Here is a 26427-nt window from a genome sequence, read left to right as displayed (position 1 = left end):
AAATGCTCATCGTTGTTAAAGAATTGTCTATTGTGTGAAGAACACGAAAACAAAATAAACGCCAAAAAAAAAAAAAAAAAAACATTGATCGTGGACGTGAAACTTTTACCCCCGTTTATTCTTGTGACAGCCCGGTTGCTCAATCGGCCCCTAAAACAATGCAAACCGGTGAGAACTTCGGACGCCGTGTTGGTGGCACGTTGCGTGGAAGCAAACAGGATCCCGTGTGGACAAATCATCATCATCCTCACCACATGAAGGCGTGCTCAGCAGCAGCAGCAGCCTCCCGGGACCGTATAAAAGCCCTCAGTCACCGGACAGGGAGCACGGAGGAGGCTCATTCTCTCAGGTGAGTGAAAGGGCTGCGCAGCATGCAGAGGCAGCATAGGTCTTATAGCAGCTCCCAGACACTCCTCTTAGCTGAGTCTTACACTGTTTTTTATTATCTACAATGCTCAGTTACTGGATGTGGCTATATTTAAAGTTGTGTGACCTCAGTTAACAGTTTTTTTTGTTGTTGTTGCTAGATGCTTATATTGTGGTGAAAGTAACAAATGTAATGATTTGCTCTCTTGTGAAGTTCTACCTCTTTTTTAAAATTTCATTGTTAATTTGTAGTGCTGATTTATTTTATCTTATTTATTTCGCAGGTGAATCTGTCTAACAACCATGCAGGCTGTAGCTCTGATCCTTGCTCTGGCAGTCATCACTGGTAAGTGTTCTCTTAGTTTAGGGTTTATCAACCACATATGTTTGGATGTATATTAATGTATTTAACCCATGCTTTCCACATGTGCCCCTTACAGGCTGCAATGCCCGTGCTGTGCGCCAGGCTGATGCCACCCCAAACCGCTGGGAGGACTCTGTGGATCGTTTCTGGCAGTACATCTCTGAGATGAACACACAAGCTGATGGAGTTGTGCAGAACCTTAAGGCCTCTCAGTTCAGCAGGGAGCTAGAGTAAGTTAACTTGAGCAATTTATCCTTCCCTTGCATTTTCATTTTCTATAGGCAGTGATTAGTCCCCTTCCTAACCTCCAAATGCTCCCTTGTTTTCCAGATCTCTGTCTTCCCCTTCCCAGTTCATGCAACCCTTACTTCTCTTATCCTAACCACCCTCTCATCATTGCATTGTGCTTACACTCCTAAGTTGTCCCATACATGACCATCTTATCGTTCTGCTTGCAGCACTCTGATCACTGACACCATGGCAGAGCTGACAGCCTACAGAGATGACATCCAGACCAAGCTGGGTCCCTACGCTGAGACCTCCACTGGTCAGCTGTCTCAGGACCTGCAGCTTCTGGCTACCAAACTGCAGAATGACATGCTGGATGCCAAGGAGCGCAGCACTGAGTACCTGGGTGAGCTCAAGACCATGATGGAGCAGAACACTGACGATGTCCGCAACCGCATTGGCACCTACACCAACAAGCTGAAGAAGCGCCTGAACAAGGACACTGAGGGGATCCGCAAGTAAGTGGGGTGTAGGCTTTCAGACTTAAACCTATTTCTTGTCCTTGTTAATATGAAACCTAAATGTCTCCTTCTTATTCACCACCAGCACTGTGGCCACCTACCTGGGCGAGCTCCACTCCCGCACCTCTCAGAACCTGGAAGCCGTGAAAGAGCATGTTGAGCCCTACGTCCATCAGGCCAGCGACACCGCCACCAAGAGGCTGACTGACATCTCCTCCATACTGAAGAGCCAGGCTGAGGGTCTGGGCCAGCAGTTGGAGACCCAGGCTGAGACCCTCAAGACCCAGATGGAGGCCACCGCCCAGGAACTGCGCACCTCTCTGGAGGGCAAGATCGACGAGCTGACTGAGCTGCTCTCTCCATATGCCACCAAGATCCGTGAACAGTTTGAGAACATCATGGGCACGGTCAAGGTGCCCGCTGCCTAAAGAAAGACTCTGAGGGATTTTTTAAGGGTTGTAGATGGTTGGTGGAAGTAGAATGAGAAATGTGTAAACCACTGATTTCTTTATACCCTGGAAAAGAGGGGAAAGGGGGGAGTTGAGTTACTGATGATATCTTCATTTTGGGTGCTCTAGTGTTCAAGCTAAAGGGGGTTGATGAGATGAAGGAGGGAGGATGAGGTGCATCTTTTACAGAACAGTCAGCAGATAAATGTCTGTTTGGGTTCTTCCCTCTGCGTGGTCACCCTCTCTTCTTCTCTTATCGATCCCTCTTTCTCACTGAACACAAGCACCACAGCTAATAACAGCCTTCAGTACACAAACAGGAGACAATTATTTGTAATATGCTTCGCTTTTCTACTTTGAATTAACTGTTCTAGCCCTCTACCCCCGCCCCCCTCTCCAAATTTTGTATTGTGTTTCCTACCTTTTGTTTGGTTGTAAATATAACTGCTGAGTTTGAGCCTCATAGGCAGGGATCCCAGCCTGTGTCACCCCCAAATGAACCAAACACAAGTGTCTTTCATTTCAATAAATGCACTGAATTGTGACGATCAAAACACTGGGGCACATACAGTGATGTCCCTTCTAGTTCTTCTAGAGTCAATGCTCAACCACCACTACTGTCAAGTGCCCTTTCTGTATTGTCGGCATTTCTTGTTGCTGTTGTGGTTCACAGAGAAGTGGAATGTAAAATGATGCAAATATGACAATCAGTGAGTAAAGTGTGATGCTGCCTGCCTGTTCTTCAGCCTGAGTATAGAGTGTCTCTTGTATTTCACGTGTCATATGCTGCTCACTATAAGTGTGCTGCGGAGTGCTGAACAGTGCTGAGTGAATAAAGAACCTAGAAAAGATGTCCCGTTTCCACTTGTTTGTTTCTCTGATTTCTCTGATCAAACATAAAACAAGTGGAGACTCCACAAAGCTGTCAGTGGTTCACTATTGTACATGTTGTCCCCAGCAGTCTGAAAGGCTTTCACCAAATGTACTGAGACTGTTGTCCTGGGAAACTTACAATAAACTTAAAGCCTGTGGTAATGCAATGCTGGAAAGTTACCTGTTCTTACATTTAGCAGTTATTGCATAAGGCTGTGTGAGGTAATTACATGGGGACATTTATCTTCTGCACTTTTTTTTAACCCACCTTCTGACACACACACATAAGCACAGAGACTCACCACTACTTCTCTGCTGAACCATCAACTTAACTCACTGTTCCCACAGAAGTAATTCATCCTGAGGTGAAAAAACAGGTATTCTTTACTCCCTCCCTGTACCTGTACTCCACCCCAAACATCTCTCTCTCCATTTGCTCTCCTCATACAGCCACCCGCCCCCCCCCCACAAAGCCCTCGGCTGACTATTTTTCTAGTCCAGACTTGCTAAGATCTGCTCCCAGATTCCTTTCTTTTAAGATCCCAGCAGGCATTTGGGAACATTCTGTGCCCCAGATTGAATTATCGTCATGGTGACACCATTTCTATCTGTAGCTTGGCTTGGTAAGGTTATAATGCATGCATCAGTGTATTTGTATGCACATATTTGCTCTGGCATGCCAATAAGAGACATTCGTTCATGCACAAACACTGTTTGTAAACAGTGTGCATCATTAAACTGCAATGTTTTTTCCTGGCAAGGGATCAGTTTTTGCATGGCAGACCCCTCTCTCTACACTGTCAACTATTAAATGAAGGCAACCTGCCAAAAAAATGTAAAAAACATTGAATTTTTTTTTCTTATAGCCATTAGGAAACATATCTGCCCCCAGCAGAGACATTATTACACGAGTGGTTTCACTGTTATCAGATGCAAAGGATGTAAATCTGAAATTGGGATTTTCATCTTGCTACACATCTGGACCTGCCTAAGGGGGAAAAGATGGTCATCATTGTATTAAACTCAGATAACTCACTCTCGCAGTCAAAGTTATGCTCTTCAAACTCAGCAGGATTTTTCCTTTGAAGTGTGGAGCAGAGGCCAGTAGAGGACACCATTTGTCCCTTGTTCATCTCCTCTCCTCTCCTCTGACCCCTCCACTTGAATCCATGCTGCATGAAGATGCAGCTGTGTTTTCTCTTGTGGAAGATTAAGTAAACTACATTTTCTTCATGAAGAAACACACTCAGCGAGCGTTGAGAACAGAACACACATTATAAAAGATTAATTTTAAATCACAGAGCTGGCAGTTACTTAGGAATCACTTGAAGACATTTTTAACTGTAACAACACAGAAACTGACAACAAGAATTTGAATGATATGAATGAATGAGGATTTAATTGTGATTTTGAAAAGGTGGGTGGGGGTGTGGGGGGGGGGGGGGGTGTGGGGGGGGCAGCAGCGGTCACTGTGTCCAAGATACATAACTCTAATGTCCATACTGTGGATCCAGCTGTGGATCTTCATTTCTTGTAATCCCCACCACTCTGTTCCCACTTCATGTCCAACTCTCCACTGTATGCTATCAGAAATAAAGACAAGTTTTTTTCCCAAAAAAATGTGGTTTTGAATTGTATGTAAGTGAAGAGTAATATGTAGTTTATTGCTGTTTGTCTCAGAAAGGTGTGCAGTTATACATCGCTACAAAACATCCTTATGGTTGTATAACAAAACATGTTTACCATTTCCATCTGTGTTAAAGGGCACTGCATGTAAAGTGAAAGAATGACTAACTCTATGACTAGGTGTTTGTCCTCTATGATATCACTCCTTTCAGGAACCAGTGTTTATTTTGAAACTCAGACAAGTGAAACTCCTACATTAAACTGTCCTCTGCTGCAAGGATCAGACATGGATTGTAAAAACAGGAAAACCACAAGTATCCTGCCAATTCAGCACTTCTGCTCCGTCTGCTCCTATAGGGTGTCTGCACTCTGAGCACTGCCCAGCAACAAAAAAAGTCCCAGCAAATTAGTAGGTGCTAGCTAGCCCATGACTGCTAGTAACCCCTCTAAAAACACCCCTGCAGAGATTTTACCTCCCATTACAACCCCCTCTCTTTTCTCCATCCTCTCCCTCCCCTTCAGAGTTGGCACACAACATCAGCCACCACAGGGGCTTTTGGCCAAACACAAAAACAGCCTTTTTGTAAGCTTGTTATTGCAAATCGGGAGCACGCAAGACGTGCACTTTCACGCCCTGTGCCTCCTACAATTATTCAAGAGGAGCTTATATGCACGCAAGCACAAGCTCATACATAAACCCACTGGCCACTTCAAGACAAAAGAGATGGAGATTTAGTCTTTGAGAAGTAATGTGTGAGTGTTGAGGCATGTGAAGGCTCATTTAACACCATTTTAGGCCATTCATCATAGCAATAGCACCTTATAGGCCAAGTCATCAGCAACAAATGGGCGATTGGCCTTTTGCAGACTGCTTGGTGTGAAAGCAGATATATTAAGTAGTGATAAAGCCTTTAAACTATCAGACACAGACTTCCTGGCTCTAACTCAGGTCACAGTTGGAATGAGGGGTTACTTCAGTTCATCCAGCTGTACTGTTTTCTGGTGCATGTTAACTTACAAGATGGACCACATATGGCTTTGTCTGACTTGCTTCCCTTTTAGAAAGCGAAAGGTCTGGATAAGAGAGACATCAAATGAGGCAATGAAATTCTCAGCAGAGCAGTAAATGGAAAAATACATCAAAACAGAATAGGACATTGCAGTAAAACTGTCTGCATCAGTCTGTGAGCTATAAACAGGATACACATGGCAAGGTTTAGAAATGTAGGTCTTGTGATATCAGCGTTGGTCAAAAGAATAAGGAATTAATACATGTTGCAAAAATGAAAAGGGACAGTGGTGGAAGTAGGATAAAATACGGTAAAATCTTGAGGAATTTATATTTTTCATTTCCATTTTATGCTAATTTTTAATTCAGAGAGAAATATTGTTGGCCACTTATTATGTTTGAGTACATATTTGTCTCCTATTAAGATTTAACATACAAAAATATATGCTTTGTTATAGATTAAACCACCCGACAGGAAAAAACCAATTAGAATTAGTTCCATCTTGACCAAATACAATGAATTAATTTCATTACTGCCTCATTTTAATGCATCAGTAATAATTTATGAATAATATAATAGCCTAACATATTGACACTAGGCATTCTGGATAATGAATTTACTTTTGAAACTTTAAAAACATTTTATTTTTAATACGTCTGTACTTTTACTTAAAATATTACAATTTTGAATCAGGGCTTTTACTTGTAATGGAGTGCTTTTAAAGTAGGATGATGAACTTTTACTGAAGTAAAGGATCTCAATACTCCCTTCATCACTGCAAAGGTACAAAGCGTGCAAATACATAACAAAAAAGGACACGGAAGAGAAAAAAAATCAAACCGAGGAAACAACAACAACAAAAAAACAAAACAAAAAAAAACAACAAAAAAACTTAATTTTAAAGAGAGTCTACTTATCACAACCCTGAGTTTACATTCTTACAGTCAAACCTAGGAAAGCTAAATCTGATCCTGTAGTGGACTCTGTCTCACTACCTTGGTCTGCAGTTGCTAGACATCAAAACCCTGGTAACCTCTTACCAGTAAATGCGTGGCAGTTTAACACAGAGGCAATACTCAGCCAACACTACACTTCAGGTTCAGATGAGCTTACAAATAACTGAGGTCTATTGGTAATAATGCAATCAGTGCTGAACTATGTTCCTTCTACATCACATCTCACATTATCTATTGACACCACTGTTGCTAAGGGATAAACTCTGGACCCTTAAGGATGCCATCATCACCAAGCTGCGATCTGTTAAATACCAGTTTGACTTTTCGTTTTGCACTAAATGTGCAATAAGGACATGTTTCTGGAATCAGAATGACCCTTATTCACATCCTATTCTTTGTGAATGGTATGTGACTGATAAGTAGACACAGTAGGCTACACAGCGCTGGGTGAAGACTTTAATCTAGATCCCCCGCATCAGTGTGCTGCAAGGAGGCAGATACCTCATTTGTGCAGGGTTGTTTTTTTAATAGAGGCGTCTTTATCATTAACATTATCTTTTAATGAAATCACTTTGGTGCTGATCGATAAAAGGGCAGAGGCACGTCAAGGTTACCACGTGTAAATGTTGACCTAAAGTCTGGTGTTTTTGCGTCACCCTGTTGGAGCCGAGTGGGCTTATAAAGAGGAACGCACATAGGCGCTCCAACACACTCGATTTATTTCTCCACTGAGACGGAAAACAGGTATGTTTTACATTTCATTCGTTGCCATTTCAAGAGCCGAGAAGAGGATTTGTTGTTTGATGATAGGACGCTTAACCTATTGCTTAATAAGAAGGAAAGAGCCTCGGCTGTATTTACACACAGGGTGGTGGGTAAACCTGACATGACTTATTTATTTATATAAGTCACCCGCAGATGTGTAAGTGAAGTGTGGCGATGTTATATGATATTTGAGGTCTGACCGGACGTAAAGGGAGCTGTCCCCTCTCCGTGGTGCTGACGTACGGGGGGTGGGGTGGGGTAGGGGGCGCGCTATTTTTAAAGACAAAATAATTCATGCTGTAGCTATCGTCCTCACAGTATTCTCTGTGCCACGAAAACGTCTTTGTGCCAGTGACCTCAAACTAAACAACTACATGTCCTCCGCCCCTCCTCAGAGAGCCACAGCCGAGATGAGACTGTACCTTGCAGTTGCCGTGCTGATGCTGGCGTTTGTCGCCTACACCGGTACGGCATGTGTCACTTAGCCTCTGACTTCTTGTCTCCGCTGCGGGGGTTTGTCTACCACCAGCGCTGCGGAGACTGACTTTGCATTGTTTCTGTCCATCTCGCCCACCCGCAGAGGCTCAGGAAGAAACCATCGAGCAGACGTTTGCCAGGTGGACCGAGCAGGCCGGTGACCTCGGCAGGGGCCTGGGGGAGAAGGCCAGGACCACCTTCAGCGATTTCTTCAGCGGCGAGCAGGCAGCCAACGCCAAGTAGGTGCACACACCCACATGTTATACTTACACGTTCGCATTGACCCTGTGTAACACATATTAAGTATACGACATATGATGTGATTCTTCTCCTTAGAAACTGGCTCAACGAGCAGTTTGAGAAGATAAAGACCAAAGTTCAGGAAATCGCCCAGTAGACGAGTCTACCTCTGCGCCCACCTCTGGCGGCTGACTTCCCTCGCCCGGACCCTTGTTTTGGGACGCTCACATGTCACCTCTCTGTAAAGAGACGGGGTTTTTTTTTTTTTAATAATTTGAGCGTAATTTCTTTGAAGAAATGATGTGAAAAGCTCCAGTCATCAAAAAAAATAAAATGTTTTTTTATATAAATTCTGTGTTTGCATCAATATTTATCAATGTAAAGACAATAAGAACTTTTTTTTTAGTGTAGTGAAGAAGAATGGAAGAGCCTGTTAAACATGTTTGACATAAATAAATGAACAACCCTGGTCCATGATTGTATGGCCTCCATGTGTTTTGCAAACCACTGCATAGTAATTACTGTTGAACTGTCGTTACATCCTTCACAGAGCTCTAAAATCTTTTTTTGTACATTGCTTATGTTACGGGTTCCGTGGACGGGTTCCCTGTAAAAGCAGGTGAAGAGCGGCGTAATCCGCCCCCCCCCCCCCCCCCCCCCCCAACACCTGGAGCGACCACAAGCGTTCCGCCACACCGCTTTCAAAATAAAATGACCCCCTTAACATGGTTCATTACTTTTCAGTGAAAATGAATATATACATGAATGAAAATCGTCCCATAAACACATATTATTTACATCAAACAACATTAGTGTGGTCATTCCCTTTTAGGGGTGCCACACTTACAACTGAGGAGTAGATTCATTTTCAGATCATGTTACATACCTTTTCTTCTTTTTATACAAGGGAAGAAACTGGGATGAACAAGACCATTGATGGATTTATCCATTTTCAACAGATTCAGTTTTACAGGCTGAAAATTAAAATATATGGATGATAATACTTTGCTTGTTTTGCATTAAACATCTGCTTTCTTGAATTAACAAATTAGTATTTGCAAGATACATATCCACATCGCAATAAAACCTGAATTGGAATATTAACAGAATAAACAAGGTTTTAGCTTAACTCAGAAATATGCAGCCTATCATTTCAATGTGTCTCCTCATATTATATCAGTGTTATATCAAACCTAGATTCATGTAGTTGAGCTTCATGGTACTAAAAACCTAATTATGACATGTTTGTAGCTGATCATGTTGTAGCTAGCTCCATATTAATGGGAAATTAATCTGTGAACTGATTTACATTTATTAGAAGGTAGAAGGTCCAGATGCCCATCTAATAAAAAGATCTGTCAATCAATCAATTTCTGACAAACAAGTTTGCCTGCAGTAGTTGAACAGACACTGATCAAAATGTGACTGAATGGATTTCAAGCCTTTTGACCAAATAACTTTTTAACTTTTAACCAGGTCAGTATCTTGTGAATGGGCACTAAGGCTGATCACTTAATTGAAGAATAGCAAACAGCATCTAACAGATAATAATTTATTTGTGTCAATAGCTGGTACCAAAGGGCAAGTGCCAACATGGCTGCTTTTCTGGCATTTCACAACTCTGGGCTAAAGTCACTGTTTATGCTGGGTTAATAATCCACCAGTTGTCCCAGTTCACTGAAATCTGTTCCACTGAAAAGAACAGGATGACAGAGGTCAGCAGCTGGTGCACGGAGGTCACAGACTTCACAGATTCTGATCATGTCGCATCAGCTGTCGGGGCTGAAATTAACTTTAAATCACTTTCACTTTGATTAGTTTAAGATGTCGAAAGAGTAAAGTGCTTCTTCTCGGCCAGCCTGTCAGCCTTTGTCCTTTCAGCTATTTTCAGCTATAAGAGGAAGGTGCACTGTACATTCTAAGAAAGGTTGTGCTGCCACTGTTGGATTAGAAGAAAAATCTACTTCCTGAAATAAAAACAACTTGACCCCAAGATTGAGAAATTGAGTTTTGTCTGGTCTGCAACCATTCCTGCTTTAAAGTCATCTCAAAGATCCTAAATGAAACTGACAATGGGCTCTATCATTTTCAAGCTTCACACAGTATACACTATATGCAAACATACTGTATTCATGTATTGTAACATGCAACACAAAAGTACTGTAAACAAAACACTATACTTACATATGTTAATTTAAATATGTTTTTAATAATAGATGTTACATTTAATTTGTATGAACTAAATGCATATATACTCAATAGCCAGTGTATTGGTGCATGTAGATAAAACAATCTAATCCTCTAATACAATCTAATACAACAGTCCTGTAATAAATGCTAATATTAGGCTGTAATTTATGCTAAACTGTACTGCTTTAGTCTTGCAGGTGTTTCTGATACTTTGCCTCATTTATATCAATGAGGGAAGGCTAAATAACAGAAACACAGCTCTGTATAATGCAATACAATTCAACAGCACCGCATCTTACTACACTACATTCTCTACAGTGATCATAAAGTTGAATTAACACATCTCTGAAGTAGTTTAAATAAAAACTGAACATTATAAGCTTCCTAACAAGGACTTATGGCATGGCTGTTGCAGTCGACTGCATTATTATTAGTTAGGTGTACCTAATAAAGTGGCAACTAAGTGTATTTTATAACAAATATAACTTTTCTGATGCATAGCGGGAGGCTGTACTTATGCACTTATGTCAGGAACACACACACACACACACACACATCTTTAAATCTGTAGCACAGTTCAGATGTTCACAACCTGACACACAATTTGAAAACAAAGAAAAATGTTGATCCCAGCTGTTTAGACAGCTGTGGGACCAGGTTTGTGAATGCACCACAGTTATGAACTTTAATCTCAACATTAGTGTTGACTTGTTCTCAATCTGAACATTCAGCAAGCACAGAGCAGTGAAAAGATGAAATTGATTTTGTGGTGGACTCTGTTCACAGAACTGCTTTGCTTGACTGAAAATGTTTATCTATTTGACCCCCCCTCTCCCCTCCAATCCTCACTAAAACCCATATCTCTCCCACTAGAACAGAGACTTTGACTGGCCTGTATACATATCAAATGGACTGAGATATCAGAACCAAAGGGCATTTGGACAGTTATTGAACTCTAATGCTAATGTTGATCTTGAAGAGATATCAAGAGTTCACAATCTGCAGATCTAAAATGCAGTGTTCGTTCACTTGGATTCTAACATTAACATTGTAAAACAGCAAATATTTATCAAGAAAATCAAAACAAATCAAGCAAGTATCTGCAGTGGGTGAAAACAACAAGATCAAATTGCACATTAATCCTGGGGAATATTTGCCTAAAACTGCTCATGAGATCCATGTCTTTGAAATCTTTTGAAAGTTCAAAGAAAACCTAATCTCCTTAAAAGATTGTTAGTCCACTTGTCTGTGTTATTTTTAGTCTTATTTATGAGAATATCATAAACAGTCTTAGAGACTGTAAGAGATAGAGTTGATTTATACTATTTGTGTGAGGCCCTTTAGTCAAAGAGCTGTTGCTTTGATGTCTCTCAGTTTTTGTCAATAAAACTGTGTAATAAAGCAAAGACAAAAACAACGGGTTGAATGGTCATCCGATCAGGACCAATGTTCACGCTGTCCCCTAACACAAATAAAAATGGCTTGATAACACTTGTTTCATTCAACTTCTGTTGACCAGAGTCAGAAGAAAAGGTAAAATGTCCTTTGTCACTCCTTTGCCCGTTTGTTGATGAACACATGTTTAGATTTAGTTTAGAAATCTGTGATTTTATCTGATGTTGTGATGTTTTTTATGGTTACAAAGGGACAGAGATGAAAGAAAACAATATTCTTTTTAATGTGCTGAGAATATGCTTTGTTGTATTTGTGACATCTGACATGGTGAATAAACTGTTAATGGTTGTGTTTCTCTCTTCTCTGTGGCAGATGCATACAAAACTGCTTGCTTTTGCTCTCATCTTACTGTTGCAAGGTATGGCTTTTAAAAAATTGTATTTTATGTCATCTGTCCTAGTCACTCTATCTCTGAGCTTTGTTGCACTTGCGTCTTTGCTCTTCTTGACTGACAAGCATCCTCCTCTGCAGCTTGCAGGCCTCTTTCGGCCCAGACACTGAGCCCAGCAGAAAATGACTCTCCAGGAATTCTGCAGAGGCTGGCGGAGAGGGCCAGGTATTTCTGAATGCACCCTGCTCATCAACAGCTCATGAATGCAAGCAAAATGAACTTCTCTGTAAATGATTGCTAGTTATCAGAATTGCAAAAAATATTTTGTTTGTGTACATATTGATATGTTTATGTGTGCATGTCATATGTACCTCATAGGCAAGCAAAATCTACAGTCAGTGCTTTTGGGGAGACAGCACTGGGCTTTCTTGGTGCTTACTATGAAGACCACATCCAACCAGTGACTGACAGCTATGTTGGATGGGCCTCTGATGTCAGAAGCTCCATGTGGGAGAAGATCCAGACAACCATGGACAACTACATGCCATTTAAAGCAACTAATGCAACCGATCAAAACCCGATCAAAAAATAATAAGGAAGTAAATTACTATTTTTGTCATATGACATATCTACAATTCTTACCACTTACCCGCTGGACTGATCATACTCAAGGTTTCACTGGGCTTTGCTGGTTGTGTCACATTAAGAAAGAATCAAACAACTTTATAATAAAAGTCCAGGTTTGACATGAAACGACTCTAATTATTTCTCTGCATGTGCCCGGTAGGGAAGAAGAGGGAAAGATCACAAGAGGGAATAGTTAAAGGCAGTAATGAGTGCAATTATGATGAGAGGGTAAATTGACTCATGTAAATGACATCATTTACAAACACTTGCAGATTCCTATTAGAATCGTGCATTTCTGTAAGGTGTTGTTTCATCAGAAAGGCATTGAACAGTTAGATTCCACTCCCATTGATCTGATGATATATTGATTACTTTTGCTGTTGCTGTGGCCACTACATTCTGGTTCTATACACTAAAAACTAGAATGAGGACAAATGGAAAAGAAAGAGTGAGACAGCGGCAAAGAGAAAGAGAGACTTGAAAACCTAATGATACTGATAATTTATCACCCTACTATACAGTCTGTCTCAGGGTATGTGGGTGAAAGGTGAAGCCATAAATCCCAGCATGCATAGCTCTGGGTTCAGCAAGTGTGTCTAGACAGGCCCTGGTTGATTGACCTGCTGACCATTTGACTCTGATCTGTCTCTGAGCAGACCTTATAAAGTGATAATGACTTACTGTAAAATAAATGCTGATTACCAAGTTAATCTAATCAGTAGGTTTTATTTATTTGTTTTATTTAGTTTCTTTTATTAAAGCAGCTACCAACACATGAGCTTTTTTTTTTTTTTGCACTAAAACATGTGACGATTATGACATGCATGCACTAGGAGATTTTGCAAACACACAACTGCAGTATCAGGAGGGTTCCAAGTGCATAGCCATATGAATACAGATAAACTTACATTTAAGGAACATTACATAACCACAAAGTCATATTTCCACATACAGTATTTAAAGTGAATATCATGTACACTGGACTTTGTTTAGGTGAACGTGTGGGTGTGTGTGTGTGTGTGTGTGTGCATGCGTGCATGTGCATGTACGTGTGTGTGTGTGTAGGTGTGTGTATGCTCATCAGATGACGTTTGTTTGCAGTCCCCCCCTATATCATCCTGTCCAGATGTGAGGTCCGAGTTACAGACAACTCGCTTTCAGAGAAGACTGTCACTTCTTGGATCTGTACATCCAACACAACAGCAGGTAAGAGCTCGGCTCTGCTCTACTCACTGCAGCTGTACTCTGAGCTTCTCTTCTGAAGCCACTTCTGGGCAGATTACACTAAAACAACAATTTTATAAAAACACTTAGGTATTAGATTTTTTTCAGCATTTGCAGTTTTATCAACTTGTTTTCCATCTTTAAAGGTTAAATGTCAAATATGGAAAAGAATACTGATATCTCCAAACGGAGACTTCAATTTCAAGTTCTTTCTCTTTTTTCATTTTTTTCCAGAGATGAATGCAAAATATGTCTTGGCACTGATCCTCGCTCTGCAGGGTAAGGCAACATACCAATGCAATCTGAATAACTGCAGTGTATGAATTACATGTTTATGTAAAGCTTGACTGTTATGTGAAAGTAAAAAATAAAAAATTTTACACAAAACACAGAGCACCATTTTAAGTAAATGCTATTCATTTTTCCTTTTAGTAAAAAGTGATACAAATCTAGTATGTTTTTATTGTATTCAATAAATTGCAGTAACTCACTGGGCACTGCTGCATGGCTGGTTATTGCACTGCTTTATCTGTGGTTGACATGCAAGATAAAGACAGATTTTTAAATGACACTGAGCTGCTGAAGTAGAAATCATTTTACGCATTGAACACAAGTTTAAGGAATTTGATTTTGGACACAATTACCAAACCAAGACATGCAAAGCAGCTTCTCTTTGGCCTTAATGGTGCACTCACACACAAATCCATTAATAGTTGCATTAATAATTTTTCCAGTGCAAGAATTTACATAGATTGTTCTGTCAAATAAACATCTATTGATGATCTTTTGTTTTTTTCTGATCTGTTTTTTCCATAATATTTATTCTAACATAATAATCTGACCATTCTTATTTCCCTCCAGTCTCCATGAGCCTGTGTGACATTCCTGCACCGTCACAGGAACTTGTTGACAAGTATGATTCACTGAAAACTGTGTTCTACAAGAGGCTGCTGAACGCTTTTGGCAAGGTGCAGCAAGCCACTGCTCCTATAGTGGAGAGAATTGGTGAAAGCGAGCGTGGACAGACTGCCAAGACCTTGCTCCAGGAAATATATAGCAAGCCCGAGTTCCAAGCCGCCTTCAAGGTTGCCAGGTGAGTGTTCCCCAAGACCAAATCCTCCAGGGAAGACCCTGTAGATGTATTCACTGTCAGTTTTGGGGAAAACAGCCAATGTTAAGAAATGAGTCCACTTCAACTGCAAATTTGCTGTGTAATATTACTAATACATATTAATATATCATAATTTCTCCTGAAAACATAACATACAGGGAAAAACATAAAGGTACTCCAGGCACTGGGCTAGGTGATAAATCCTTTTACTATGGAGATTTCTTTATATAAACTGTCTTCCCTGTTTTATACAGTGGCCTGGGCGAGGAGGCAGGCCCCCTGTTGGACAGGCTCCGTACATCAGTGCTGGGTTTGTACGAATACTACATGCGCCCCCATGTCGGCAACATCCTGAGCGATGGCATCGACAACATCAAGCCCTACCTGGACAAAGTCATTCCCGCTGAGTAAAGAAGACCAACTGGAGCAAACCACCCGTCAGCAACCTGTAATAGATGATAGCTCATAGAAACTACACCAGTATAGGCTGAGAGAAGCAATGCACAATGCAAATACCATCCTTTGCCAAAGTTATCAAAAAAAGGGCAAACATGTCAACACCATCTATGCAAACTGTGCATGTACAGTATTTTGTGTTTGATACACTAACCAAAGTCTGCGTGTGATTGTGTATGTATAAGTGTGAATGTGTTCAATAAAATGAACTGGAAACTAAAAGAGTGAAGGTTTACTTCCACACTTAATATCATAAAGCTTCATTTGTGTGGCTGGAGCAAAGATATGGCTTTATAACCAAAGTTGTCCAGACTCCACTAATCACCATGTTATATAATTATATTTACAAATTTGAATTAAGCTACAAACTCCACATCTGAATTTGTTGGCACAGGCATGAATTAAACATTATGGGACTGGTTTATGAGCTGAGCTCCCACTTTGATAAAATGGAGCTGTATTTTAAAATAAATGCTTTACAATATTAGCGATAATGAAAACCATTCGGACACTAATAATAAGACTTGAGGATGTCTTGTATTTTTAACATTTATATTTTGTCATCTTTACTCTAAGGCTCAGTTTGTGTATATCCTTTCCTGGATGAATACATGTGTCTTACTGAGCACAGTAAAATAAGCACATGCATAGCTTCCTCCAGAAGTGTTATTTCCTGGGAATGAAGGTGGCAAAGACAACTTCACTTCTCAGTGTTGATCCAGTGATTCTTTTATTCAGAGTTAATAGATTCTCCCAGTGGACCAGCTCTGAGAATATTTTGTGCAATTGTTTTTATGTTTCTGCCTCATTTCATAAGTTCTGGTAATTGTAAACATTTTTTTTTGCAATTTGATCCCAACTGTGTAATAGCAGTGTTCAAGACATGGTGCAGAGGCAGAGGACATTAGAACTGATTATTGTGTCAGTGTTGCTGTAAGCACTGATAGTTCCATTACAGCATTTAATGATCGCGTTTAGCTACAGAGATCATCAAGCAAAGACTCAAAACAGCACCGAATCAGCTGGATTTAATCAAAACTGTTTGAATCTCACCACTGCCCACAGCTGTCCTCAGACTGACCTGAGCTCTCAGGTCACAAGCAACATGACATGTGAGGCTGGATCACATGATTGGCTGGGATGTTTACTCAGGACTCCCAGGAATATATTGCCATTTAAGAGAAAATTACTTCTGAAAAACACATTAGATCAAAACTTGGACGAAACCATTTTGTCAATTATGAACAATGAATAATGCAAGTAGCTTGGAATGTCATAAATGTCTGCTGAATAGATAAAAAAATATGTTCTTAAGAAAAAGAGAAAAAGAAAAAGAGATGTAAAGCTTTCATAGACTAGTAGTAGGCCTGTAAGAGTTTACATTCACAAAGATTTTGTTGTTCACAAAATTGTGTACATATGCTCTGCAACAGACACCAAAAAATTAAAATAAAAGAATTGCACTTATCAACTAGAGACTAGAATGAAAAGAATTGTATAGTTTTGAATAGGATAAACAACATTAAACATGATTAATGATTACAAATATTATTAGTAATATATTGAAAATAAAAAATAATCAGATGGTCTGCTCTTTGGACTTCCAGTTTCATTTGAAATCAAATCACATGAAGGGAGAAAAAACCTTTTATTTTTCACACCTCTGCCTTTGTCAGCAAATCCTGTGCTAAAACAGCTGTATCCATTTCTAAATAAGACCACAATGATGAGTAGAGAAATAATATTTCAATGATATTTTAAGAGGAAAGGTCGAGGAGGTTGTCTTCCAGCCCCAATCCCCAAAAAACCCCTCCATAATAAAGAGCTGTCTTTTGACTGCTACAATAAATCTAGTCTAGCTGACCTAAATATTTCATAACCTGAATTAGACTGGATGACGTGTTCAACACACTCTAGACTTAGGACCATCTTAATAGGACTTAGGACCATTGTAATGTGGCATGAATGCATCATCTCCATTACGCAAGTAACAAGTTCCTCCTGTGAACCGGGCAAAGTGTATGAGCGTGCTGCATTAATGAAATACTAACTTAATCAAAGGAAAATTGATTCTGATGTATTCAAAACTGCCCTTGAATTATGTACCAACATGATGCTTATAAAATCAAATCAGATTAAATTCCTCATTGACTCCTGATGACGTTTAAAACACCTTTTGATGACTCATTCACCATCCTAATGTTTACAGATAGTAACAATGTCTGTTTTATCAAGACACATCCTCCCACAAACACAAACGAGGACAACATTGTGGGTTTATCTCCCACAGAGTGCACTTTGGCTCTGGGAGCGACAAGTCAACACATTTGCTCTCCTATATAAACTGGTTGGGCGAGCGGTGCCTCTTCCTCTGTTTTCTTCACCACAGCCATTTCTACAGAGGAATACAGTGAGTAGTGATGCTTGTACTTTTTTACTGAATGGGACAGAGGGTGAAAGTCTAAAATTGCATGAATGTAGAGCTGGTTATCAGAGTACAAAGATAATTCATATTTTCTGCCACAAGTTGTGTGTCTAACAGAGCTGAAGGTCAGTAAATGTTTGGTTTTCATGATAAATGAGTAAAAAAAAATAAGTATCAATATGTGCACAACCATACATATGAATGGGGAAACCTATGACAATATCTCTCCCTAGTGGATAAAAGAGGTAAGCTTTAAATGTCTCTTCGTTCTCTTTCCTCACAGATTCAAGGGACATTATGAATAAGCTGCTGCTCGTCACTGTGCTTGTTGCACTCCTTGCTCTCAGTAAGTGTATTCCCAAATCACAACTCAATTCAGAGCAGAAATAAATCAGTGATGAAAAAAATATATCAGGTATTCCTGATAATATGTGATATTCTTTCACCCATCTGACCTGGTATTCCTTTTGCAGGTGCTGAAAGCTTCCGTTTGCCGAGGCAGGCTGAGGAGGAGCAGGGTACTCTGGCCAGCATCACAGATAAAGTCAGATCCCTCTATGACACGACTCTCACCAAGGCTAATGAATACCTGGACTCCATCAGGGGCCTGAAGCTGGAGGAGAAGGCAAAGTAAGGGATTTTAAATGCAGATTCATTAATGCAGCAAAAAAGTGTGAATTTATATTTAAACTCCTGTCTTTCTGTGTTGTCTGCAGGAATCTTTACACTGATACCACCTCAGTTATGAGCACATACGCCGGCATAGCGCACGACCAGCTTTACCACTTGTTCTACTCTCAGCAGTAAACAAAAACTGATTTCCAGTTTGATATGATGATAACCACCCAATGGGGACTGTAATCCTTCAAAAAAAACACACAAAAAAAAAACACCTAATTGCTTGCACAGAGGAAACGAGACAGAACAACTTCGCAAGCACAAGAAAAGGAGCAAACAGCACCTTTTCATGGACCAGCGGATTTCTCCATGAGTCTCAAAATTATAAAACAACCAGCCAACCTATGGCAAACATGCAAATAATTGATCTATCGCCCCCTACTGGTGATTTTGTTTCCTCGTTGCTGACTCTTCACCAACTCTGAATAAATTTAAATATTTGTATCTTAAAATAAAAATATTTGTACAAAAAAAAACTACTGTCTGTGATTGATAACTTGTAATTTAGTTAAGTGTTTGATGCAGCATATTTCTCTATATATGTCTGTTTGTGCAAGACCTGTGTTTCCTTTTATGTCACTGACGCAAAGGACCACGTGTTTGTGTCTGTATGAATCTGCGATGCAGCACCAGACTTTTATCGGCTGAGGCAGCAACAGAACAGAGGCCTGTTACAATTAATAATGGATGAAAAGAAAACAACATGTAAAATGTGAGCCGCGAGAAACCGACAGAGATGAATAAACAACAAAGACTCTGAAGTTTGTTTTGTGGCTCCTGACAAGAAGCGGTGATGCAAGAGTGTTGTGATGATTTTTAATTAATGCATCAACCTACAGCATGCGGCCTCTTCTGAAGCTACAAGCAGCACAAACTAAGAGATAAATTCGCTTTCAAGTGTGATCATGTGTAGTTGTTACAAAAGATGTATACTGTAGCAGAGAGCCACAGGACAAACTACACATCAGTGTGTGTGGTAAGGACAACAGTATTCCAATATTCGCTTTATGAATCTGAGGAGAAGTGCATTTTGTATTTGCTATCAGAATTTGTCTTGCATGTTTTCTCTCAGCTGACATCTGTGATCAGATTTGGCTTTGACAGTAATTTGATGTAATCGGTCGGCATCTAAACTGCAGCAAAACATTAAACCGTGAGAGAGAGGGGGAAACCTGGCTGACTGGCAGACCTGACTTTTTACAAATATGGTTTGATTAATTGGATTTCAGTCTCAGCTTTGATTCGAGTGTATTTACATCTTTATTCAGAGCTGTCCACCCATCAGATTACTACATTTCAATGCTGTTAGAGCTGTCACACACAAAGGGATGCTACTGCAGTGAGGGTTTATACAGTACATCCAGTGCTGAGTAGAAGTCACCATGAGTCACATGTGCTATAAGGATGGGTTCTTGTTGCACTAGGACCCTGTGAGTGTGTATTGACATGGGCATGAATGTACAGTATGCATTAGTGAGGTGAATCATTATATTAATGAAACTGAGAAATTAAAGTATACTTGACTTTCGATGATCCGTTTGTGCCATGTTTTCCTAAGAGACAATTATGAAAGACAAATTCTGCTCACTCAGTTTGGTTGCAGTTGGAAAGGCTGAAGGTTTGCTGTCATCACTCCTTGTAGATATTTCTCCTGGGACAGATAATATGGATGACGGACCATATGAAATTACTGCTAGGTGTTTGTCTCTTCCAATATGTCATATATTAAACAGATGTTTCCTAAGGGTGGCATTTCCATTTCATTGGAAACACACCATCAATTTGATGTCATCAGTCATCAATTTTGCTGATTACTTATAGGTGCTTCACCCCTTTGACTCTCTCCCTCTGACAAGAAGTTATCTTACAGAAAGTGAAAAGTATTCTACAATGGCGACCTTGGACTGTAGCAACACACATTGTCGGGTGGCCTTGGTCCACTCCTCTCCTCCATATTTTCAAATGATGTGCCCCTTGTTTTGAAGAGTTATGTATGCAGGTGTCTCGACACCACTTTACCCATGCATTAGCAATTGACTTACAAACAGTGTAAGTCAACTGGGTCAATTTAAACTATGGTTTTAAACACGCCTACATTTAAATCAGTGATAACAGAAAACAGAAAGAGATCATCTAATAGTCTCCAGGCTTCAAGCTGGATCAAATCAATCTGATCATACACTCGATCAACATCTGTCCTGGTTGCTGCACATCTACAATAATAAGGCAATGCTATTGAAAGGAAAGGTCATACTTTTGTCAATCCGGTAATGACAATTGACAAGTGTAATGACTTCATTAGTGTTGAGTCATCTTGAGTATTGTTCAGTGATATGATTCCCAGGTAATGAAAAGGATCTCAATAAACTTCACTTAGTGCAAAACAAGGCTGCTAGACCTCTTCCCTGTTGTTCATATCATATTAGTGTTACTGATATGTATAACTCAGTCATGGCTCTTAGTTACAGCCAGATTACATCCCAGTCTGCTTGTTCTCATGAGGAAAGCTATATCTTTAGGTATAGCTCAATCCTGCTGGAGTACTCCAACACATATGTACATATAGCACTTGGTATGTGAATAATAGATAGTTGATTATCCCCAGACTTATGACTAACATTTTAAATATAGTTATACAGAGAGCCTCTGCGGTATGGAACAATTACTAAACAGTATTAGAGAATCAGGAAATGCTTACACTTCAAATGTGGATGTTCCTAAACTAGACTATATGACAGTATTGTTACAGATATCAGCTATCCCTCTCTGCCTTTATTTTCATGATATTAGATGTGATAATTCAAGCCATTTATTGATAATATTTATAGCTTTGTGTAATTATTGACAATAACAACTAAGGAAGGGAATATTATGCAATATTTTATTGGTCCCTGAAGTTAACTGCACAATTTGTTCTTTAATCGATGAATCTTGTCACAAAAATTTAATGTTAACCAGCTTTGCGAGTATACCTCTACCTGAATGTAGAAATAAATTAAAACATTATTTATCAATAAACAGAAAATATTTTCAATCATCTTTTTAGAGACTCAAAGAGTAATCTATTATGAAAGCTGACAGTTAAGTAACAGTAATAGTTGTGCAATCTGTGACCTTTTAAAAGTACGTCATGGTAAATAATAAAGTAAAATATTAACGCCATCATGTTAACTTCCCAGCAGTGGGAATCATATCTCCACTCTTATCTTTTTTTTTTTTATTATTACTGTACTGTAAGTAGTACTACAGAAGCTTAATTTATCTGTGGCACCATTGTAGTGTGTAGTTGTGTTGCACAGGTTGAACCTAAAAAATGGTTTTAATATAGCCCACTAAGCCCAAACAAGCTGTGAACAGCAGGTCTTTGTTGATCTTAAATCTATGAAAACAACATAAACTTAACCAAAATACAAAAGCTGTAATCTCTTATACCTCTGGAGGGTCTTCCTTGTTCTCTGGGAAGGAACAAAGAGCTACAGGGAACAAGGTGTGTCTCTGTAACTGAACATGGAAGTGTTGAAACTTTCTTGGATAAGGTTAAGTTCTGGCTCAACTGGAAATGAAGATGAAGCTGAAGCCAAACGTCTGTTCCTCCCACTGTCCTGCAGATATAAAGACACAAGACTGGTAAAACGGCCATCACATGTTACTGGAGCTACAGAAAAACACTACAAAAACAGATATACAGAATGAATCATCTTCTTCTCTTGGTTGCTTTGGGGCTTGCAGGTTTACCACGTTGATCTACCATGATTTACCATGTTGTAAATCTATTAACAAAAAATTAATATAAGAATAGCCTTTTAGTCTCTGTTTAATCTTATTGTTGTGTTGCAGGAGCGTCTCCCCTGAACGACAACAAGGTGTGCCAGCCGCACTCCAGACCCTGGCAGGTCTATCTGCATGGCGGAGGAGTATCCTGCAGTGGAGCTCTCATTGACAGATGGTGGCTTGTAACCTCCTATACTTGTGCACCCACGTAGGTGTTACTGACTGTTAATAACAAATGAAAACTTACTGCTGATGTTGAATTAAAATCTTTTGTAGTGTCAACTTTTTAATGACTGTCACAGTTTTGAGAGTCATTCAAAACAAAACTTTTAATGTAAAAAGTTGCTCTTGTTTTGGTTAAGTAGTTTTCATACTAAAAGCTTTAGTTTAATGGACATCCAATTTCTCTAGACTATCAGCAGTTAAATCACATTTGGGCTTGGTAAAACCTGGGTGAAGTGCCTGATATATTCTACTTTGTTAAAATTCAACAATGTATTATTTAAATCGAGCAGTTTTGTTTTTACCTTTAATTCAATTGCTGGAGCATTTTCAGCGTGACCTTCAGCTGCATTCAGCAAGCCAGTGTCATATGCAATCTTCCTGAGGAGACAAAAAAAAGCAAAAATGTTTTGTAATTTTTTTCTCTTAAAAGTGACTAATGAAGCATTACGCTTGCTGTAATAGCTTTTAAGAAATAATGTCAAGAAAATATACCATTATAATCTGTCTTGTGTCACCAGACTACTCAGTCAGTGCAGAGAACCACTGCAAATTCCACTTGTATTGGTGCTTAATATACAGCATTCATTAACCTGCTGGTCCTTAGTCACGAACCTGTTTCTGCCTGAGGCCTGAAAGATCTGCCTGAGCTTTGTAAATAAGAGCCTCTCCTCTCTTCCTCCATCCTTACAGATCCTACAAAACCATTGCATCCCTTGGGGAACATGATGTGACTGTGGTGGAGGGCACCGAGCAGCACATTCAGGTTGCTGAAGTGATCCGTCACAGCCCCTACCGCTCACCGCTCCACAGCCTCACGATGGTCCGTCTGGCCGAGCCAGCCCGCTTCAACCAGTACGTCCAGCCCATCCCTCTGCCCCGTCGGTGCCCGCAGCCTGGAGAGACCTGCTATGTCAGTGGCTGGGGCACCACCATCCCAAATCAATGTAAGTGAATTTAAATGTGCTACTGTGATTTTTACACCTCATTAACTTGTAACCACTGTAGAATTTAGTATAATTGCAGGATAAACCAGTGTTTCCTAATCCAGTCCTCAAACATTCCCTGCCCTACAAAGTTTTAACTCAAGCTTTACTACAAGTATCAGCTAAAGGCCACTGGAGCTTCTTCGGTAAACAAACCTTTCTAATTAACACAGCTTGTGTGAAACTTTAAAGTAGTAGTTCAGCGTTTTGGGTAAATAAACTTATTCGCTTTCTTGCAGGGAGTTAGATAATGACTACTAATAAAATAAACAAGATATTACCTTTTAGTTTGTGAGCTTTAGAAATGTTGGTAGATACAGTATATTTTGCCTTTGTGCAGCGTCAGTGTCTAGTGCTTTCCTCCTGTTTCCAGTCTTTATGCTAGATTGGCTTCATAATTAGCACATAGATGTGAGACTGGTATCAACCTTTTCTTTCAAATGTAAGTGTATTCCAATAAGTGCATTTCTCAGAATGTTGAACTCTTCCTTTAATCTCTGATAAATATGTTGAAGGCATTTGTTTTACCACATAACGTCCACAGGCTGATACATATTTTTGCTGCCTGCAGTTGGGTGAAATATATGTTACCACTGCGCTCGTACCATGCATCCTTATTCATGTACTAGTTGAATTCAACCTCTAGCACAAAAAACTGCCATGAACAGACAGGACCAGCCATGAGAAAACTAGAAAGCACTTGGCTAGCAGTGTGTTAGACTTTAAAGGAATGGTTCAATATTTTGGGAAACATGTTTATTGGCTCTGAGAAGATTGATACCATTCCCGTAGCTATCCGTGGGCACGTAGCTTAGCTTAGTTTAGCATAAAGACGGGAAGCAGGGGGAAACAACTAGCCCAGCCCTGACCAAAGGTAACATAATACGCCTACCAGCATTTCTAAAGCTCACAAATTAACATGATACACCTTATTCGTCTAAGCTATACAAAAACCAAAATGTTTTTTTTGTAATATTCTAACATGAACACTTAATCTGTTGAAGCAAGTTATAATTACATAATTTTTTGCATTTTAGTATGTAGTAAAATCGTGTATAAAATTTGGAAATACCTATATGCAAATAATTTTTGGTAATTTTTTTTTTCAAATTTTGTGAAAGGGCCAAATAAAGGTTCCAGAATCAAGAAATCAGAATTTTCTGTCCATTTTTTCTGGGGTCGGGCATTGCAGGGTTAATCTGGAGAGATACAAAATGTGGCATAGTTACTTTTCTATTTTCAGCATGACTCAGGGAAATGTTGGATTCGGATCAGCAGGTGAGCACGTGCTTGTTAAAATGCTCATCAGCATTCTGGTCCTTGCAGCCCTAACAAGGCATGAACACTCTATTTTAATAACAGCTAAAATGGCATTCTTTAATCAGAGGAGTTTCAAATTGCCTGTCGAAATACCCAGTCAGTGATCAAGACTAATTAAAAGAGGAAGACCTTGAAAATCATATTTACTTAACGTTTAGACCTTATGCTCCAGTGCAAGTGGTAACAATGCATAAAAATGGGGACTAATTCATAGATCAGCTGAAGGAACGAAATGAAGGATGCTCTTGCCAAAGAATGAGTGGCAGATTGCTGAGTGATGGTACTGAATATATCACAACGCCTAAGTTGTATTCACGTTATAAATTTGGATGAGATTTGAAGCATTTAGTTTGAAAGGATCAGACCAATAACACACCCTTGTCCTCTCCAAAACAGATGAGCCACCTCAGCTTCTGAAGTGTATAACTGTACCTATTGTGGCCGACCAGACTTGTATGAACACATTTCCTGAGTTCCTGTACTGGAGCATTGGCATGGTCTGCGCTGGTCAAGTAAACACAGATAACTGCTTGGTAAGTATGGACACAACCCAAAGAAACTGTAGCTTTGTATTTTTTCACCTGTATGTCTGTTGTGCATCTTAATCTAATCTGTGTCTCTGTCCTCATCCTTCCTCCCGGCCTTCCACTGCATTTCCATCTCATTTTAACTCACTTACACACATGCATTTCCCATAAACATCCCAGCAGAGTATCTTATTGTCTCCCTTCTCTCCAGTATAATGGTGGCAATGTGATGGTGTGCGATGGCCAGCTGCAGGGTGTGAAGTGGTTCGACCATGGCTGCACGAACCCAGCTGACCCAACTGTCTACACCAAGCTGTGCATCTACAATGACTGGATCAAAGATGTGATGGACCGTTATGGACCCACTCTGCCACCTGAAACTACTACAAGGATGACGTCATGAGGCAGCAGAGGGAGATATTTATTCACAGATAACATGTAGTCATTATTATAAATATTGCCTCTGACTACTTTGCAGGCTAGATTTAGTTCTTGAACCCATAGTGTAGGAGTTGCCCTTTCAGTCACTTCAGCCAGACACTGTATGAAAAGTTAAACCCAAGAATAACAGACATAAATCCAGTGCTCATCTAAAGTAAAATAAAATAAAATGTGTTGCAATACTTCATGTTTCATTCATGAACTTCAGTGCACCCTTTAAACCGTTTCTACAGCTGGCTAATAGCTGCTGCTAATTAGCTCAGATTTCTTTCCACACTAGATCATAACTCCACACATGCTGCTGTGCATGTGACACTGTCAGTGAATTAGACATGACAGGAAATGTTTATTTGTTCCACACGTTGAACACCAAAACTGCAAAATCTTGTAACAGTCAATTCCTTGATGACCATTTCAAAAATGGTCCTTAAAACTGCTCTGGTCAATATTTCTTTATTAACAAGGGATCAAATGACTACGTGTAATTTGATGGGGGTGCTCATTGTGAGGAACCCCAGAGAATAATCATCCAATTCTGAAGCACCCTCCTTAGCTCAATGCAGCATTTTAGCATCTTTCAACTCGTTGTTTTGGTCTCACAACCTACAACTTTAATGTTTTATACATTATCCAATTAGCACCATTTTCAACCACAGCGAGATGATGTTCTCAGCAAAAACCCAAATAAACCCTAATAAAACTAAAAAGTACATGGTGGCAAGAAACATGACTCCAAATTTGTTGGATTTACAAGTGAGGAGCTGTTTGCTAAAAAAAAGTTCAGAACG

General features: G+C 39.7%; 6 protein-coding genes and 1 long non-coding RNA gene across 12 annotated transcripts in view; 6 read left to right on the top strand and 1 right to left on the bottom strand.

The window, feature by feature from the left end:
- Nucleotides 1–8217, top strand: part of apoc1 (apolipoprotein C-I) — a 54665-nt gene extending 46448 nt beyond the window's left edge. For 2 of the 3 annotated variants that reach the window (XM_071469642.1, XM_071469641.1), the window contains exons 2-4: nt 7554–7623; nt 7739–7874; nt 7972–8217. In XM_071469642.1, the coding sequence (XP_071325743.1) occupies nt 7569–7623; nt 7739–7874; nt 7972–8032 (252 nt within the window). In that variant the 5' untranslated portion in view covers nt 7554–7568 and the 3' untranslated portion in view covers nt 8033–8217. Of the gene's footprint in view, nt 1–7051; nt 7138–7553; nt 7624–7738; nt 7875–7971 lie in introns of those variants that run through there. The other variant, XM_071469640.1, reaches the window with a different exon arrangement.
- Nucleotides 1–12604, top strand: part of apoc4 (apolipoprotein C-IV) — a 54551-nt gene extending 41947 nt beyond the window's left edge. The window contains exons 2-4 of the mRNA XM_071469635.1: nt 11833–11878; nt 11992–12076; nt 12230–12604. Of these exons, the coding sequence (XP_071325736.1) occupies nt 11833–11878; nt 11992–12076; nt 12230–12443 (345 nt within the window). The 3' untranslated portion in view covers nt 12444–12604. The remainder of the gene's footprint in view (nt 1–11832; nt 11879–11991; nt 12077–12229) is intronic.
- apoc2 (apolipoprotein C-II) overlaps nt 1–18848 on the top strand; it is a 76189-nt gene extending 57341 nt beyond the window's left edge. For 2 of the 3 annotated variants that reach the window (XM_071469639.1, XM_071469637.1), the window contains exons 2-4: nt 17978–18040; nt 18168–18324; nt 18411–18848. In XM_071469639.1, coding sequence (XP_071325740.1) covers nt 17992–18040; nt 18168–18324; nt 18411–18501 — 297 coding nt within the window. In that variant the 5' untranslated portion in view covers nt 17978–17991 and the 3' untranslated portion in view covers nt 18502–18848. Of the gene's footprint in view, nt 1–17578; nt 17680–17977; nt 18041–18167; nt 18325–18410 lie in introns of those variants that run through there. The other variant, XM_071469636.1, reaches the window with a different exon arrangement.
- On the top strand, nt 260–2779 carry apoeb (apolipoprotein Eb). Its single transcript, XM_071469455.1, has 5 exons — nt 260–349; nt 651–712; nt 807–960; nt 1189–1476; nt 1565–2779. The coding sequence occupies exons 2-5, from the start codon at nt 670–672 to the stop codon at nt 1905–1907; spliced, it is 828 nt and encodes a 275-aa protein (XP_071325556.1). The 5' UTR covers nt 260–349; nt 651–669; the 3' UTR covers nt 1908–2779.
- On the bottom strand, nt 8019–8932 carry LOC139613208 (uncharacterized). The gene is made up of 2 exons (XR_011686696.1): nt 8415–8932; nt 8019–8382 (listed from the first exon to the last, which is right to left on the bottom strand). It is a non-coding gene; the product is annotated as an uncharacterized lncRNA (long non-coding RNA).
- apoa2 (apolipoprotein A-II) lies at nt 13571–15491 on the top strand. Of its 2 annotated transcripts, none has more exons than XM_071469633.1 (4): nt 13571–13684; nt 13937–13981; nt 14564–14795; nt 15068–15491. In XM_071469633.1, exons 2-4 carry the CDS (start codon nt 13939–13941, stop codon nt 15222–15224), a joined length of 432 nt encoding a protein of 143 aa, XP_071325734.1. In that variant the 5' UTR covers nt 13571–13684; nt 13937–13938; the 3' UTR covers nt 15225–15491. The 2 variants fall into 2 exon arrangements, with proteins under 2 accessions (XP_071325734.1, XP_071325735.1); XM_071469634.1 differs by having other exon boundaries at nt 13680–13792.
- A 3083-nt stretch (nt 18849–21931) lies between the features above and the next one.
- LOC139613669 (trypsinogen-like protein 3) lies at nt 21932–25821 on the top strand. The gene is made up of 5 exons (XM_071470479.1): nt 21932–22101; nt 22210–22351; nt 23059–23312; nt 25068–25204; nt 25410–25821. Exons 1-5 carry the CDS (start codon nt 22062–22064, stop codon nt 25599–25601), a joined length of 765 nt encoding a protein of 254 aa, XP_071326580.1. The 5' UTR covers nt 21932–22061; the 3' UTR covers nt 25602–25821.
- Nucleotides 25822–26427: the final 606 nt, after the last annotated feature.

This window comes from Trachinotus anak, unplaced genomic scaffold (assembly GCF_046630095.1).
Source record: "Trachinotus anak isolate AG129_WGS33_773 ecotype Australia unplaced genomic scaffold, CSIRO_AGI_Tana_v1 ptg000032l, whole genome shotgun sequence".
NCBI classification, from domain to species: domain Eukaryota; kingdom Metazoa; phylum Chordata; class Actinopteri; order Carangiformes; family Carangidae; genus Trachinotus; species Trachinotus anak.
This window is presented reverse-complemented; position numbering and strand designations above follow the sequence as displayed.

Coding starts and splice junctions, on each gene's coding strand:
- LOC139613669 (XM_071470479.1), top strand. CDS start 22,062: ATGAATCATCTTCTTCTCTTGGTTGCTTTGGGGCTTGCAG. Junction 23,313..25,067: donor CACCACCATCCCAAATCAAT/GTAAGTGAATTT, acceptor TCTCCAAAACAG/ATGAGCCACCTCAGCTTCTG. Junction 25,205..25,409: donor TAAACACAGATAACTGCTTG/GTAAGTATGGAC, acceptor CCTTCTCTCCAG/TATAATGGTGGCAATGTGAT.
- apoa2 (XM_071469633.1), top strand. CDS start 13,939: ATGAATGCAAAATATGTCTTGGCACTGATCCTCGCTCTGCAGG. Junction 13,982..14,563: donor ACTGATCCTCGCTCTGCAGG/GTAAGGCAACAT, acceptor ATTTCCCTCCAG/TCTCCATGAGCCTGTGTGAC. Junction 14,796..15,067: donor GCCGCCTTCAAGGTTGCCAG/GTGAGTGTTCCC, acceptor TGTTTTATACAG/TGGCCTGGGCGAGGAGGCAG.
- apoeb (XM_071469455.1), top strand. CDS start 670: ATGCAGGCTGTAGCTCTGATCCTTGCTCTGGCAGTCATCACTG. Junction 961..1,188: donor CAGTTCAGCAGGGAGCTAGA/GTAAGTTAACTT, acceptor TTCTGCTTGCAG/CACTCTGATCACTGACACCA. Junction 1,477..1,564: donor GACACTGAGGGGATCCGCAA/GTAAGTGGGGTG, acceptor ATTCACCACCAG/CACTGTGGCCACCTACCTGG.